Source organism: Pezoporus wallicus, unplaced genomic scaffold (genome assembly GCF_028554395.1).
Source record: "Pezoporus wallicus isolate ANWC-B61680 ecotype Strahan unplaced genomic scaffold, APGP_CSIRO_Pwel_v1 contig_8805, whole genome shotgun sequence".
Taxonomy (NCBI): domain Eukaryota; kingdom Metazoa; phylum Chordata; class Aves; order Psittaciformes; family Psittacidae; genus Pezoporus; species Pezoporus wallicus.
Window position 1 is genome coordinate 114,031 of NW_026637668.1, and position 15,781 is coordinate 129,811.

At 41.5% G+C, this 15,781-nt stretch overlaps 1 protein-coding gene across 1 annotated transcript in view; it reads left to right on the top strand.

The window, feature by feature from the left end:
• SLC44A5 (solute carrier family 44 member 5) overlaps window positions 1-15,781 on the top strand; it is a 77,075-nt gene that overhangs the window by 37,699 nt on the left and 23,595 nt on the right. Inside the window, 3 exon segments of the mRNA XM_057407145.1 lie at window positions 2,167-2,215; window positions 9,648-9,721; window positions 14,261-14,345. Coding sequence (XP_057263128.1) covers window positions 2,167-2,215; window positions 9,648-9,721; window positions 14,261-14,345 — 208 coding nt within the window.

Consider the following 15,781-nt stretch of genomic DNA (forward strand, 5'->3'; position numbering starts at 1 on the left):
AAGCACGCACGCAGGCATGACATAAATAACAAAACTTGAGCTATTTACAATTTACTCTGTTAATAATGATCATATGGAAAGGAGGACACTTGTGGAAATACATTGCATCTGGCCCAGCTGATTACGTTATAGAACTATTCTACTTGATGGAGATATCCTGGATATTCAAGAGACAGCCCCTGTCAACAAGCTTTCTCAGTACAACACGGAATGACTTAGAAACATCTATAAGCAGAATCTAAGTGTATGGCTTCCCTGCTGAAAGCCTATCGTGGTTTTGAAAATCTGTCTGCTTGCTGTGAATGGAGTTTGTCACTTTCATCAGTTGACGAAAATCCCTTTGAACTGTTACATCATTCATCAAAACTTTGGTTCTGCCCCCAGAAGTATTTTAACACTTGTCACCTGCACAGCTTCAGTGTTCCTTCTACTTCATTGTTGAAACCATCAAGGAAATACTGAATAGCTTTGGAGGACAGGTTCCTCTGGTCATGGGAGCAAGCTGACTACTAATGTTCAGGAGTGAAGACTTGGGGTCTCAATGGATGATTCAGTGGAAGTAGACTGTAAGAAAGAGTTATTAGGCATGGACTGAGATCAAACAGAAAAAGTCATTGTATGGTTGTATAAATCATGGCCAATATTTGTGTTGAATATCCTGTGCAGTTCTGGCCCTTCCCTTTCCAGTGCTGTCTAGTAGTGCTGGAAAAGGTACAGAAAAGGAACAGAAGTATGACTAAAAGTATAGAATAGCTTTCTTATGAGAAATAAGTGAAGAGAAGACAAGTAAAGAGGAACAACCTTTACAATATTTAGCTTTCCCAGTCTCTCTCTCCTGTGTTAAAATGCATTTGTTTTAGGAGCTTGGTAAGGTGGACCTAAACACCTCAGATGAAGGACAAATAGAATTTTATTATCTGCTCTGTTTATTGTACTGGCCTATGTGTATTTTGATAAGGTTTTTCTGATAGAAACCAAGAACAAAGTGTGGTATTTAGTTAATAAGTAAGTTCTGCTTTTGAGTAGTTGCTGAATTCTCCTCTAGTTGAAGAAGTATTTTTTCTGTGGGCAGGGGAAAGCTTAGGCTGGTTCCACCCTTCAATACCAGATATATTCAGAGGAGGAGATCCTTAAGGAGGCAGTGAGAAAGCACTCTGAAACATTAATTTGTATTGTAGCATTGACATTTGAATGAAGAAGTAGTTTTTCATTGCACAAAGTTTGTTTCAGTGAATCTCCATTGCTACTGAACTTGGAAAAAAAAACATGAAACTGAACAGTTGGCTTCAAAAGGAAAAATCCCAGCCCTGGTTTGTTGGATGAAGGATGAAGTTGCTTCTCTCTCTTCATACAGTAGCTTGAAAGTTGAAAATCTAAATTCTGTGATGAATTTGTGTTACTCTTTCCTAAGTGAAATCATGCTGTAATTCGCTGTCCTCAAGTCCATTTGAAGCACACACTGGTGGGTTGGTATTTGGCAGTTTCTTTATATAGTTTGGTAAGGAATATTATAGAATATAAGCCAGAGCAGTTGCACTACCAAGCAGAGCTGTGTAGAGGGAGCAAGGTCAGCCCAGAATTTCTGCAGTCTCCAGCCATACTTCATCATCTCATAATCCCAGTGTGAAAAGGGCAGACCTGCAGCTCTGTGCCTATGCAGTCCTGCAACCAAAGCAGTGTGAAGTGCGAGTAACTCTGCAAGGCTGTAAGGAGAACATTAGATACAGGTATGACTCAAAACTGGTTTTAAAAGAAAAACCAGAAGGGTTTAGCCTGCAGCTTCAGAGAGGTAGGTTCACTTTCTGCCAAACACACTTAACGTGACTGCAAGACATAATCCTATCTCTCAAGTATCAGCAACTTTCTACTGTGAATCCTGTGCAGAGGTTTAGTAATAGAATGTTCGTTGAGGTATTTTATTGTGTGGTAAATGTGAGGCCCACAAAGTTTTTAAGATAGAAGAAAAAAAGCTCTGATCTCATCTACAAAAACTAGGTCATTCTATTGGTGGATTACTGATATTGCCTACTTGAAATGATTTTAATAGAACTGATTAAACAGGAATATATGGAAGATGTTCTTCAAAGATTGCTGCTAACATCCCCCTCTCTATAGATCTTATTTTAAATAAGGACATATTTTTATACTCTTTTATTTTAAATGCAGGTGAACCAAGGAAATTTGACCCAAAGTTCAGAGGACCTATCCATAACAGGTAAATAGCTTAACTCATTCATTTAATCCTTTCAGTTTTGCAGTGAGTGGGGTAAATAACTTTGTTAACAAAACTTGTGAATCTGATTCTGCAATTCTTTTAAATCCAGAAGACAATCCTTACCACCTAGGGGGATGTGTGATTACCGGGGAATATTTAACTGTGTGCTCTTTAGTTCTTTCTATTTGAATACCAATTCTGTACACCTCATTCTGTCTAGTACCTGCTGAATTACATTGTGATGACATAAGTAGGAATATTTGAGGTGTTGTCATGTTCTGGGGTGCAGGACTGTGTGATGCACTGTGTCTGGTTTCATACAGCACAGGACTGGAACCCTCACACACTCTGTTCTTCAGCTGGTTTTCCTGCTCCCAAAGTCACCTCATTAAGGGACTGCCCTAGTTCTCTCCAGAGCATGTGCTGGTGTACACCATTCCTTTTGTACCCGAGCTGGCAAGTGGGGTAAATCCCTGGTAGACAATGGGTAGTGCTTGGACAGTGGCAGGAGCACTGCCAGTGATGGGGCTGACTGCTGGAGCCACCCAGCCTGGAAACCCTTGCTGAAGTGTATTACTCCCACAGTTTTTGTCAGATGAATTCTTTGCAGGGAGATTCAGTTGTCTGACCTTGTTTGTTTGTTTTATAGAACAGAGCTGTTGCTAGTGGTTCTGTGTTGAACAATGGTGGGCAAGAGGAGTTACCAGCAAGGCAATGTGTGTAGTGCTTTGCTAGTACCATCATTCTGAAGGGGGTTGTTTGTGGAGTTTGGTATATTTAATGCAAATATCTTTTTATTAAAAACAGTTAAAATGCAATGTCCATGGTGTTGATTGACTCTAAGCCAACCAGCTCATGAAAATCCAAAATGATGCTATCAAGATGATGTCTTTGGTATGACTACATCCTGCAGACCTTTCAGGTTTTTCTATGCTTACTCTGCACTGTTCAGAACTGTCTGCCTCTGTTCTCCATAGAAATGTTCATGTACAGTGAAATATGCGTTGAAAACGTGGATTGTATCTAACCTAAAAGTAGCTCTGAAACATTTTCTTTGTTACAAAGCCTCCTAGCAGAACCATCTGGATGGACTTCACTCCATAGTGGGTGGTGCAGATGAAAGCATGTCTGTTAGCACTTTGAAGGTTCAGTAGTTTACAAGGGAAATTACTCAGAAAGCATCTAAGAAATCATGGGCAATTTCTCAGAGCATCTTTGTCTGTCCTGTATAAGAGAACTGCAGCTTTGTGGTACCCTTATTTGAACACATGCCCACTGTTCTTGTCTATGCAACATGTATTTCTTCTTTTCCTTTCTGAAAACTAAGAATTTTAGAAATAAATGAAAACGTTTGTTTAGAGACCATCCTTATGATACCGCCAGTATCACGATACTGCACTGTGTACAGCAATGAATTTAAGTGATAGTTTAGGGATGTTATTAAGCATTCACCTATGTGTATTTCTACCAGAAAATGCTTGTGAGGAGGTTTGTATATTGCATCCACCCTGTGAGCAGTAGCTCAGCCTTTTCTCAACTCAAAATGATGCAGCAGGATTCCTGTAGACAAATTCCTCGAGGAAAATACAAACTCCTGGTGTTCCTGTCAGTCCGAGCTGGAGGCCTGCACCTTCCTCACACCAGATCTGATGATCAGCTTAACTGAATGCACACCAGACAAAATCTAGCACATCGTATTTTAGGCCTAAGCTATCTCTGATTCCTCAAAGGCAGAAATTTCCTCCAAGCCATCTGTCCCTGCCCCAAGAGGTTCACCCCTAGGAGCAGAGTGAGTTGGGCACCTCTCAGTTTCCGGATGTATGAACACTTTTCTGGTGTCACAACCCTAAAGCTAGCTAGCTGTATGTCTGTCTGTCTCTCCCATTGGCACTGAAATGGTCTCTCATACTGGGCTTCAGGCAGATTTGTCACGTGAGAGGAGGGCTCTGTTGCATGGTCTCAGTGTTTGATGCCAATGCCAGGCAAAGGGGGAAGGCTTGCCATTAATAAGAAATCCAGATAGAGTGTGTTATGCTTCTTTAAGAATAAAAAAGCATTTCTTCCAGCAACATCATCATAAGATATCTTACATATGCTTGTGGATAAATCAGTCAGGTACCACCGTACTGCTTCTACTTTTTCCTAGTGCAGTGATACTACTTTGAGTATGAAATGAACTGTCTTCCTTCACTTAGATTTTCCCTAAGTTTCAGCAAGTGAATTTATAGAGTCAGTACAACCATGGCATCTTTTTCTAAACTGCTTTGGCAAAATCAGATGAGTAAATCACGCTTCTGGCTTACCTCAAGTTTTGTGGAGTTTAACTTAACTCTTTCCCTTGCCCCTTGTTATTTTTCTCCCTCTTCTATGTATTCTTCTCTTGGCCTTTTCTTGTCTTCCTCTTGCTGGTTAGACACACTGTAGATTTGTTTTTCTTGCGATGTTTTACAAACTCTGACACCTCCTGGGCTATCTTTGATTGTTCAGCGTCTTTCTAGAAATTCAGTGTTCTTGTTAAGACAAAGATCACCTTTTTCTCTGTGGTTAGAAAATACAGTTAATGGGTTCTCAGGCGAATTGAATACCCATAAATGACCATAAGCACTGAGTTATCTTTAGGAGTTTGGAAAAACCTAATAAAAATTGCTGACTGTAACTAGCAATGCAAACTTCACCTTCTCATAATATACAAGTGCATCGCTTATAGATGTCTCCATGCACATCACTTGATAGTCGTCAATATTGAAATAATAAACAATTTTTGACATTTAAGTTATCCTTTATGCTTTTTAGACTAAATAGCCTGCTAAAGATGAAAGTCTGCTGTAGATAAGTGTTGGTAGAATATAACATTACTTCTCTTGCTACTGGTATTTTATTGTTCCGTCTATGTTCCATTGCGTGGTGTTGTCTGTATCAACATAACATGCCACGTACTCACTAATATGCATGGGGAAGCCTGCATTTTATTTTGAACTCTTGTTTGATGTTCCTGGATTGGGGCATTCCGTGTCTACAGATGTTGAGCATTTCCAGATACTGAAATCTGGGTGTTCCAGATCTAAACAATACTTGATAAAGCACTGTACCTGTAACTAAGACATATCAACTTAGTAAGTCCATGCAAGTCAGTGCAGATCAATCATAAAGAAAATGCAGAATTTAAGTTGACAGAAAACATCTTGTGGTGAAAACTTGCATAAATACCTTTTTCCATGTGTTTTGGCCTTCTCGGTAGAAGTAGCAATTCTGGGGGATTTGAAAGGAACTTTCTCTACAAATATTTAGCTTTTGAGCGCCCTGGACATTTATTCAGCTGTGCAGGATGATGCCTTCAGTGCCACTATGCCGATAGAAATGCCCATTTGTACAGCAGATTTTGTTTCTCAGTTCACCCCAATGGAGAAAGGAGTCTTCAGAACTATTGAAGGCATTGGGTGGCACAGTGTAACACCACCTTGACACAACGTGGTTTAGGGAAGTCTCGGAACACAAGCTGTCAGTCAAGCAGGGAAGAGGAATTCAGAAGCAAGGCCACTAGTGGTCACTTTAATGTGTCAGCAGAGTTGAAAGTGGTAACCTGAAACTCACACTGTGAACATCTTGAGCCTCGTTTTCTCTGCAGATGCACAGTGCCGATCTCAGGGCTATTTGTAGGTGCTAATATCTGCTCGTGCTGCTTCACTAATGAATGTTGTATTTTCTTGCTAGTGCAGCATCTTGAGTGAAATTGCACTTGTGACAGATTGGGCATGAAACTGCTGAACAGAGAGAGGTTCTAGACAGTCATTAACAATGAAGTGCATAAACTGTCAATGAATAAATGGCTTTTAGGCACTAATCTGTGTGGATGATTTTATCTTTGCATTCATTTATTTGCTAGAATGCCATGCACAAAGTATTCTTTGTGTGCACTGCCACAAGCAACCCGGCAAGAGAAGCCGAGGAGCGTGACCAGCAGGTCGAAGGAGGTGATCCTGCCCCTCTACTCTGCTCTCGTGAGACCTCACCTGGAGCATTGTGTGCAGTTCTGGTGTCCTCAACATAAAAAGGACATGGAACTGTTGGAACAAGTCCAGAGGAGGCCACGAGGATGCTCAGGGGCTGGAGCACCTCCCGTATGAAGACAGGCTGAGGAAGTTGGGGCTGTTCAGCCTGGAGAAGAGAAGCTGCGTGGAGACCTCAGAGCAGCCTTCCAATATCTGAAGGGGGCTATAGGGATGCTGGGGATGGACTCTTCATTAGAGACTGTAGTGATAGGACAAGGGGTGACGCGTTCAAACTGAAACAGGGGAAGTTTAGACTGGATATAAGGAAGAAGTTCTTTCTTGTTAGGGTGGTGAGGCACTGGAATGGGTTGCCCAGGGAAGCTGTGAATGCTCCATCCCTGTCAGTGTTCAAGGCCAGGTTGGACAGAGCCTTGGGTGAGATGGTTTAGTGTGAGGTCTCCCTGCCCATAGCAGGAGGGTTGGACCTGGATGATCTTAAGGTCCTTTCCAACCCAAACTATTCTGTGATTCTATGATTCTATGGTATGTTTCTGAGAGACGGTGGAAAGCAAAGAAGGCTCCATAAATTAAGCTAAATGACAGTAGTAAGCAGTAAAATGTGATGCAGCAGGCTGAACCGTGCACTTAACCAAATGAAGGGCTTTCATGACATCACCTGAAAATGATGAATTGGGTGGTTTTTTCAGCAGTTTATTTCCGTCTTCAAACACAGACTCACTGTGGTTTGGCTTAGATTATGGAGCCTAGTTATCTCAAAAGTACCAAGACCCATCATAATTTCCAATATTGCCTGTTAGCAAAAGCACTTTGAATGTTTTCATCATCTCCGCCATAAGAAATGTGAAGTGTTTTATATCATTAATCTTTGAATGTTTGCACATCATTATTACAGAAAAGTGTGATCATGCTATCTGTAAGCAAGATCCTAGAGCCTGTATGATCAACAGTGTTCTCGGTTCCTATTCTCATAACCCTGTTTTCATAAATCCATCTTCCTTGGGGTTCAGTTTAACAGTTCAGTCTCCCGAGTAATTTTACTCTGCCTCATTAGCCTGAAACAAAGCGAAAAAGCAGATTTGCCATAACAAGCCACCTTCTTAGTTTGAAAAAAAGAATATCAAATCTATTTTTAGTCAAAGTGTGGCTGGAGAATTTCTGATTAGGTTTCAGTAGTAAACATGGGCTTCCAGTATTTCCTGTTTCAAAGCAATTCCCATCATTCCAGTTCCTGCACCTTTGGAAACTCCCAGAATCTTCACAGTATAACCTTGTGTCTTTACGGAGTTACTTTGATTTATTCATTTAGGTTGTTTTACATTTTTCTTCCTCTCCTGTGGAGCCCTTGGTCTATGAGGTAATACTGTGATCTCACTGAAAGCGAGCTTCTTGAGCTGACAGTAGAGTTCAACAGAGCCAGGGTTTCACCCATAGTGTCTTGTAAAATAAGCCGTTATTTCATGCAAGCAACATTTAGTCTTGTGAACTAAACAGTTCTTGTGAACTGTTTCAGATTTTTCTGAAGCCACCCGAAAGAGGATTTATGTACTTCTCATATCATTTAAAGTACCGATATAAACTTAAACAGGGGAAGTTTAGATTGGATATAAGGAAGAAGTTCTTTCCTGTTAGGGTGCAGAGGCACTGGAATGGGTTGCCCAGGGAGGTTGTGAATGCTCCATCCCTGGAGGTGTTCAAGGCCAGGTTGGACGAAGCCTTGGGTGAGATGGTTTAGTGTGAGGTGTCCCTGCCCATGGCAGGGGGGTTGGAACTGGATGATCTTAAGGTCCTTTCCAACCCTAACTATTCTATGGTTCTATGATTCTATAACAGCAATACTTTTGTGCTTTACGCAGAACCGAAGATCCTGTGTTCTGGTAAGGTGTTGGTGGGTACTTGTTTGTGATGGCTCTGCAAAACTTTAAAAGGGAGCTTTAACACAAATGGTGTAACCTCTAATTGCATTTAGTATCATAAAATGGGACCTGCGAGAATTGGACTGGCAGAGGTCTTTGAGACTATAGGAGTTGTAATTAAAGTCTTTTGTGGTGCCATATTTCTCCTGAGACATCTTGAATTAAATATCATACCTCTTAGGAACGGCTGTGCCTGGGATTGCTCCGAGCCAGGTGTAGGACCTTGCACTTGGCATGGTTAAACTTCATAAGGTTGGCATCAGCCCACCTCACAAGCGTGTCAGTGTCCGTCTGGATGGCATTCCTTCCCTCCAGTGTATCAGCACAGCTTGGTGTCATCGGCAAACTTGCTGAGGGCGCACTCAATCCCACTTTTTGGATTGGAGTTTGGATTCTAAGGTTTCTTTTATGGTGAGATTCAGGTCTTTGCATAGAGTCGCAAGCTGAGATGAACAGCTTGTAACCTTTAGGTTGTACAAGGCGTTCTTCACCAAAGCTGTGTCAGACAAGCAGGACATGGGAAATAACAAGTGACTGCAGTCCTTCAGATGAGGAGGTTCTGGGCAGCACGCCCTTTTAGCCCTTTGTTAATTAAACCCTGGTGAGACCTGTTCAGCTGCAACTGTTTCTTAAGCAGTGAAGCCTGCAAAAGCTTGTGAGGTGGCAGTGATTTTGCTTCCACACATCTTTACAAACCAGGGCTTGTATAGTTGGAGTCCTTGGAGTGTATACTGACCTCTTCCTGCTTGCCTGGGAGCATCGTAGTTCATGTTAATTACAGTCCTGGAGCTGCTCTGATCAAGGTCAGACACTGGAGAAAGATTAGTCTAAGTGGTCACTGGTCACACCTCCATTCCTCTGCCTGCATGACATTAATGTGCAGAGCAGTAAGTCAACGACAGTAATTAACTGACTATTCACAGTTTACTCATTGGCTCAGTTTTCAGACAGAAGAGTGTTGCTCTTTGTTTGTTTCTCTGTAAAAGAAGGTATGACTCTCCCGGGTTTGCTGGGGACTTTTGTCCTCTCTGTAGAGCATATTTCGGTTGCGTTAAATGAGGTCAGACAGCTGAGTTGGAATCTTGTGCAGAGATTAGGGGTAGTTGCAGGTAGGCCTTTCTTTCATTTCATGCTGTTATGTTTCCATAACATATGCGTCCATATGTTTATAATACAGGTGAGTTGTGCTGAATCTTTCTTTCATCACATTGTCTGCAGTATTTGATACCAGTGTTAGGGCAGATGTCCTGTAGGAGCTTCTACCATACGTGGTCTCGTAGACTCAGTGTTGTAAGGTATTGTTTTAAGAATGTTTAAATCTATTGTTCAGTATGTTCTTATTGCTGTCTACAGCATGAAGGGCATACACAGTTACTTGCTTACACCTCAAATGCGATCTTGTAAGACTTGCACTTAGTGCAGATGTAGACATCTTCTTCAGATGTTAAAAACACCTCAGAGGGTTCTACTAGACACCTTGTTTTAAAAAGTGTTTCTTTCTGTTCCTAGGCACTGTACAGACATCGTGTGCTGTGTGATCTTCATAGTCGTCATTCTGGGTTACATTGCATTAGGAGTTGTGGGTAAGTACAGCAGGTGCAGTCCTGCCAGTTCCTCTCTCTGTTATGTCTGTCCTCTCAGGCAACGTGGTTACGGTGATGTGAGACAATGAAGTGATTTTATTCCCTTCTCTGCACATGCAGTGGTTTCCTGCTGAACAGGAGGCATCTGAGCAGCCTTCCCTTGCAAACCTTACGAAATGCTGCTGACAGCTAGAACCTGTTCCTAGAACCAGATACTGAATTTGTAGCTGGTGACTTTCTCTACCTTTCTTACAGAGAAGATCTGAACTTTCAATCTAGAAATATTTAGTCCAGCTCCAGGTCCACATGGTCCCTGCTTTTCATCTTTCCTTGTACTGTGCTTCAGCTATTCTTTTTACTCTAATTTATTTCTAAGTAGAAGATGAGATCAGCTTTGGCCCAGTTCCAGGGGCCAGCCATGTACAAAGTACGTGAGAGTCAACGAGGTGTACATTAAGAGAAAATAGATTCTGAATCAATCCTTACTCAATAATTATGCTTTATTATGGAATGGAAAAGGTATTTCTTGAAAATGTGTGAATGCTGCTTTGGATCCCTGTTTAATTTGGCTTGAGAAGTAAACAATAAATGCAGGTTCAGCACACAACTGCTATGGCTGAAAATGTGAGTCGAAATTTGCCCTTAGTAATGTATGTATAGCTCACATGTGTGTTTTTGTAAGCAGCAGTGGAATATTTGGTGTTTCTGTGGCTTGGGATGTAGTCTGAGTAAAAGGTAACCAACTCTTGAAAGATGAAAACAAATTGATTTTTGCTACTGGCTGTGCTTAGTTCTGCTTCAGTGGTGGCTGCTGTTGAGTGACTGTACTGAATAGAAGTTGTTATTCTATGATTTACTTTCTCATTCTTTAAACTTTACAGATGAGCTAATAGTGCTAATTTAACATTCCATGTTGGTTTTCCTTCCTGACAAACTGGCTTAACTTTCATGTATATTCCAGAGACTTTGGGCTTATCTGGGTGATACTTTATAAATGTTTAGCATCTTAATTCAAGATTATTTTAATTCAGCAAAGTGCATGTAAAAGGCAGCAAATAAGGTACCCTGGAAAAAAGCCTCACGTCAAAGGACACTTTAATTTAAAGTAATGACTCTTGCTGTGTTACTCTGATACAGCAAGGGATGCTTCTACAATACCGGTGTTAGGCACATGGATTTACAAATTCTGTATCACTTATTCTATTACCTTTTTCAATACCTTGATAAATTGCTTGTATTAAAAAGCCGTAAGAACACTTTGGCAGGTCAGTTTCTTCATACACTAAAACATGTAAAATACACCCTTAAGGGAAGCAAAATAAGAATAGAAAAATTGCCCTTTCAAAAACACACAAGAGAGGGAATGAGAGAGGATGTATACCCAGATAGATTTGCAGTTTGTTTTTAAGTGTCACAAGATGCCATTGCTCTAATCACATTTTCTCCTCGACATGGAGCTTTCTAGCCTTTACAACCACTGACATATCCCAGAAAGCACAGAAAAAGGAGTGCATCTGACAGGCACTGAGTGACAGACATTGGCTATTTTTGATACTGCCCATGTGTGTTGGTTCCACATAGCTGCAGGCCTCCGGAAAACACTATTCTAGTGTCATAGAATGTCATGTTGCCACTCTGAGAGCTGAGTCAATGCTGCAATATGGTTCAGCTGCTCTTTAGCTTTAGCCCAGATGTTTGTTCCAGGACTCATGAGCATCAGAGCATGCTGGAATCAGGATTGTATGTGGCTGGATTCCTTTTCATTTAGTCACCAGCAGTGCAGTACAACATGCAGACCATGATGCTGCTCTCTCTGTCGGGCTATTTCTTACAACAACCTTCTTTTCAGTGAGAACTGCCGAGTTCTGACTAGAAGTTGTTTATTTGTCACCTGTATTCTTTCACTGTCATTGCTCAAAGTTTGCAAAGAAGGCAACAGAGGATTAAGTTTATTAATCTTGATGTTAACCCCTGGCACAGGCAATGAAAGCAGCTGTGTGTTTTTTCTTCTGTGGGTCATTTTCCTTCTCTTTCTGCTGCAGAGTTAATGAAATGCTAAATATATATGTCTTAAATCAGACACAATTAGTTTTCATTTTGCTTTGGGATTTAGCTGAGAGGTGACTTCCTCCATCCCCCAGCTGATCCCAGTGGTGGAATTTCAAAAAGTGTGCTAAATCTGCTGTTCAAAAAGCAGACTCTTTTTCATACTGTCTTATTGAAAACATGACTGAAGCCTTAGGCACACAGGAGAACTACTGCCAAGGACAGCTTTAGACAATCTGATAATGGCAAAGCAGGTACGGTTTACAATCTCCTAATTTCTACTAGTAATTGAGAAAAAACACTGCAAAAGGTGGGTGGTTAAATTTGAGACCAAGGATTCATACAAACCCAGCAAAACCAAGGGAGCCTTTTGAAATACTTGAGCAGGCTTTGCATTAGAATTGAAAAGAGAGTGAGGAGAATGCTCTGCTCTGCCCATTCGATGAGCTGAACTTTGTTCTTGTTGGCTGTGTTAGTCCACCCAAGCAGACTGGAAGAAGTAAGCCTGGCTCTCGTGAGCCCTTCCTAAGGAAAGATCCTTAATGAGACTGCGATAGCAAAACAAAATAATCAATTCCACCACCATTATGTTGCAGTGTTTATCTCCTTTCTCCCAGGTTTCTCTGAGGAGTGAAAAAGAATTCCAGGTTTAATATGAAAGGGATATTGTTGGCAGTAGCAACAACTCCTGGATTACAGAAGCGAGGTCATATTAAAGCAGAAACAAAAACTCCCTCTTGTCAGTCATGATGGAATAGAGTGCACATGGCAGAACATAGAGACTCTTTGCAGTCACCAGAGAGCCTCCTGCTTTCTAATATCATGTGCACACATGAGTTATCAACTGACTGTAAGAATTCCTAAGAGGGAGTTGATGCCTCCTAAATATTCCCTTTAAGCAGTGCTACTGAAATATGCCAGTGGGGCTAACAAATGAAAAAGGGAGTGATGCTTAACACTGTTGAAGCGCTTTAGCTTTTTCTGAGTGTCAGAACATCACAGTTATTCTGAAATGCAGCTGATTGGAAAGTCCAGAAAGTGTTTGATACCAAGCAGCAGGTTGATTTCCGAACTCCAAAGCACAGGAAAACTAATGTAGGTTAAAAGAACTAGCAGATTCATTTTAGTAACCTAAAAGTGTTCCAGGTGAAAGGCGGCATTGCAGATGCTCTGTCAGTGTTTGCAAGTCATTGAAGATGCTGTGCATCTGTCCTGAACGTTTCAATAAATTTACACTCTGCTGCTCTGAGATCTTACATAGGCTCTGCCTCTCCTACACATATTGTTGTTAAGCGCTGTTGTTCTTACCAAAGTGACCTTGAGGAAAATGACAGCTGCACAAATGACTAAATATAATGTCACAAAGTTGAGAGAAAATGGGATAATTACAGAGAAGCAAGTTCAAGGTGGTTTGCATAGTTCAAAGCCTCAAGTGTATGCTAAGTGGGCTCCTGACATTTAGTATATAGTGCGGATGGGGAACATTGGGACGGGAAGCTTTGTAATGCTTTTAATCTTTCCCACATAATACAAGCACAAGGAGGTGTTTGGAAGAAGATCCAATTTCTAACAGCTCTTTAGCAACCTGATTTTAGGGTGTCATCTCAGGGTAGTGATAGGGAATTCTATTCTGATATTACATCTTCCTTTTAGATGATACTTAAAAATACATGCAAGTTCCATTCCTTCGGGTCAAGGTAAGCAGTTAGTCAGGAGAGTTCAAAGGTTAGACTTTGGCTAGTCATGAAGGAAGCTAAATCAGGTCTGCACAGTACAGCTTAGGAATGGTGACACTAGTAGTGACAGCTGGTGTGTACCTGATCCTTAAGGGGAAATCACGGTGCAGGTGGAAGTGGCTTGGAGAAGAAATCCTGCTTCAAAGTGGAGAAAAGTTTAAAAGTTCAATATAAACCTCTTCCCATTCAGTGCCATGGTTGTGGCTAGTCCATAGAATACACAAGTTGCCAGGTGCAGACCTAATAACTAAAAATGGGAAAGTTGCCAAGTTGGGAAATGTTTAATTTACAAAGTGAGAGTTCATTTCCATTCATAGTGCAAATGGAGTCCATTACATTTGGTCACGCCTTTTGTGTATCCGTCACACCCCCACTTAATCCCATTAATTTCAATTCCATTGAAATGTTGTCAGCACTCAGATTTGTCTACATAGTTAATTCCTCTTCTTTCCCCTTTTGAAAACCATCAGTTTTTAAGTCCATTATGCCATATTTTGGATACAATCCAGATACACGTGCCCTGAAGGTAAAAAGTGAGCTGGTTTGCTTTCTTCCTGCTTCATCCGTATCTTAGTTCAGGTTAGTTTGGTTTATGTTTTGGTGTTCCATTAGGAGCTCTACAAATCAATACTCTTCAGTGGTGATCAACAGAGATTAAACGGTACATTAGGCGTGATACATATTCATGCTGGTCTGCTTCAACTATTAACTGTGTGCACTTGAGTAACATGCTAAAAGACGATGTGTGTGTTTGCAGCTTGGGTGCACGGCGACCCCAGGAAAGTGATTTATCCAACTGACAGCTACGGGCAGTTCTGCGGTCAGAAAGACACCCCCAATGAGTGAGTACTCGATGCATTCACATACCTCTGTTACTCATGCAGTGTGAAAAAGGTGTGAAATTTCAAGTTTCTCTGTCTTTCAGAGAATCTTTTTGGTAAAGGATCAACATAGCTTAAAGATGGCATCACTAATTGCATTGCAAGTAACTAGCTGGCAGAGCTTTTTACTACCCAGGTTTGGATAGTTAATTCTTTTATCCACCTTGGAGCAAGAGTAGTCCTAAAGCATTATTGCCTGGGTCTTATTTTTTTTCAACATGTACCAAATAACAGAAGAGACCAGAAGGAGAAGCACCTGGGGCTTTTTTTCTGGTTTTTACCCAGTGCCGGTAGAGAGGAGACTGAGAGGTCTGGAAGCAGGCAGCTCTAAGTACACCTTCCCTGGCATACCTGCCGAGCGGCTTGCTTTGCTTATCTCTGTTTCCCAGTGGTTTTAAATCCTGAATTGTGAGAGTTAAATGAATCCATTGATCTCAACAGAGCACTTCTGCATGGAAATAGCTGCTCAGGAAGGAAAGGTGTCGCATCGATGTTTCCTCTGGAAAATCGAAGTGCTTTATGAAACAGAATTGTAAAGACAGTTTGTTTTTCTCCCCTCTACTTCTCCCTTTTAAAAAGTAAGTATTAGGCACCCTTTATGCCCTTGTCACTGACAGGAAGCTGGAGGCTCTGCAGGAAGCAAGCCAGAAGCTAGTGTTTGGTAACAGCTCTCTGCTTCTTTCTTTTCCCATTTAGTTTACTAATGGGGAGAAAACGTGAGGATGCCTCTGTCCAAAGGGCATTCCGAAGGGAAGGAGCAGGAGATGGGGAGTGGAACAGAGGCCGAGCTAGGACTTCATATCCTCTCAAGTTTTTGTTACAGAGGAAACAGACTAAATGGTGTAAGAAGACCTGTTCCACCCTCTGAGATTCTTCACAGCAGGTTTTGGAGAGGCCAACTTCCTGAAGGGGAAAAACTAGGAGCAAAAGTTGTTGTGTTGTGTGTTCCCCTCACTGCACCCCTCGCCTGCTCCCCTTCTCACTCCCAATTTGCTCTTGTGCCCTAAGGTCAGTACGAAGCAATGGGCAGGTGGGTTTGGGAGCCTCAGACCCACAGTGTCCATGCACTGTGCGGTGTGTAGCCAGATGTGTGTCTCTGTTATCGTCCACTCCCGTTCCTCCTTCTGCTCTGTTACATCCCATTCCTTCTTTCTATTTGTTAATCAAGACTTCCCTTTGGTTATTTTTTACAGTGTGATTTCCAGTTCCTATCCACAAATGTCCCTCCATCTGTATGATTGCTGGAGAATAGTACAGCTGCTGAGACTGCATTTTGGCACTTCCTGGCTATGTTGAGGAGTTTCTCACAAAAATATAAGCCAAAAGAGACATAACACAACCTCCTGGGAAAGCAGGAGTGTTGGTAGCAGTAGGCCAGGAGGCCCCTCTGAACAAGT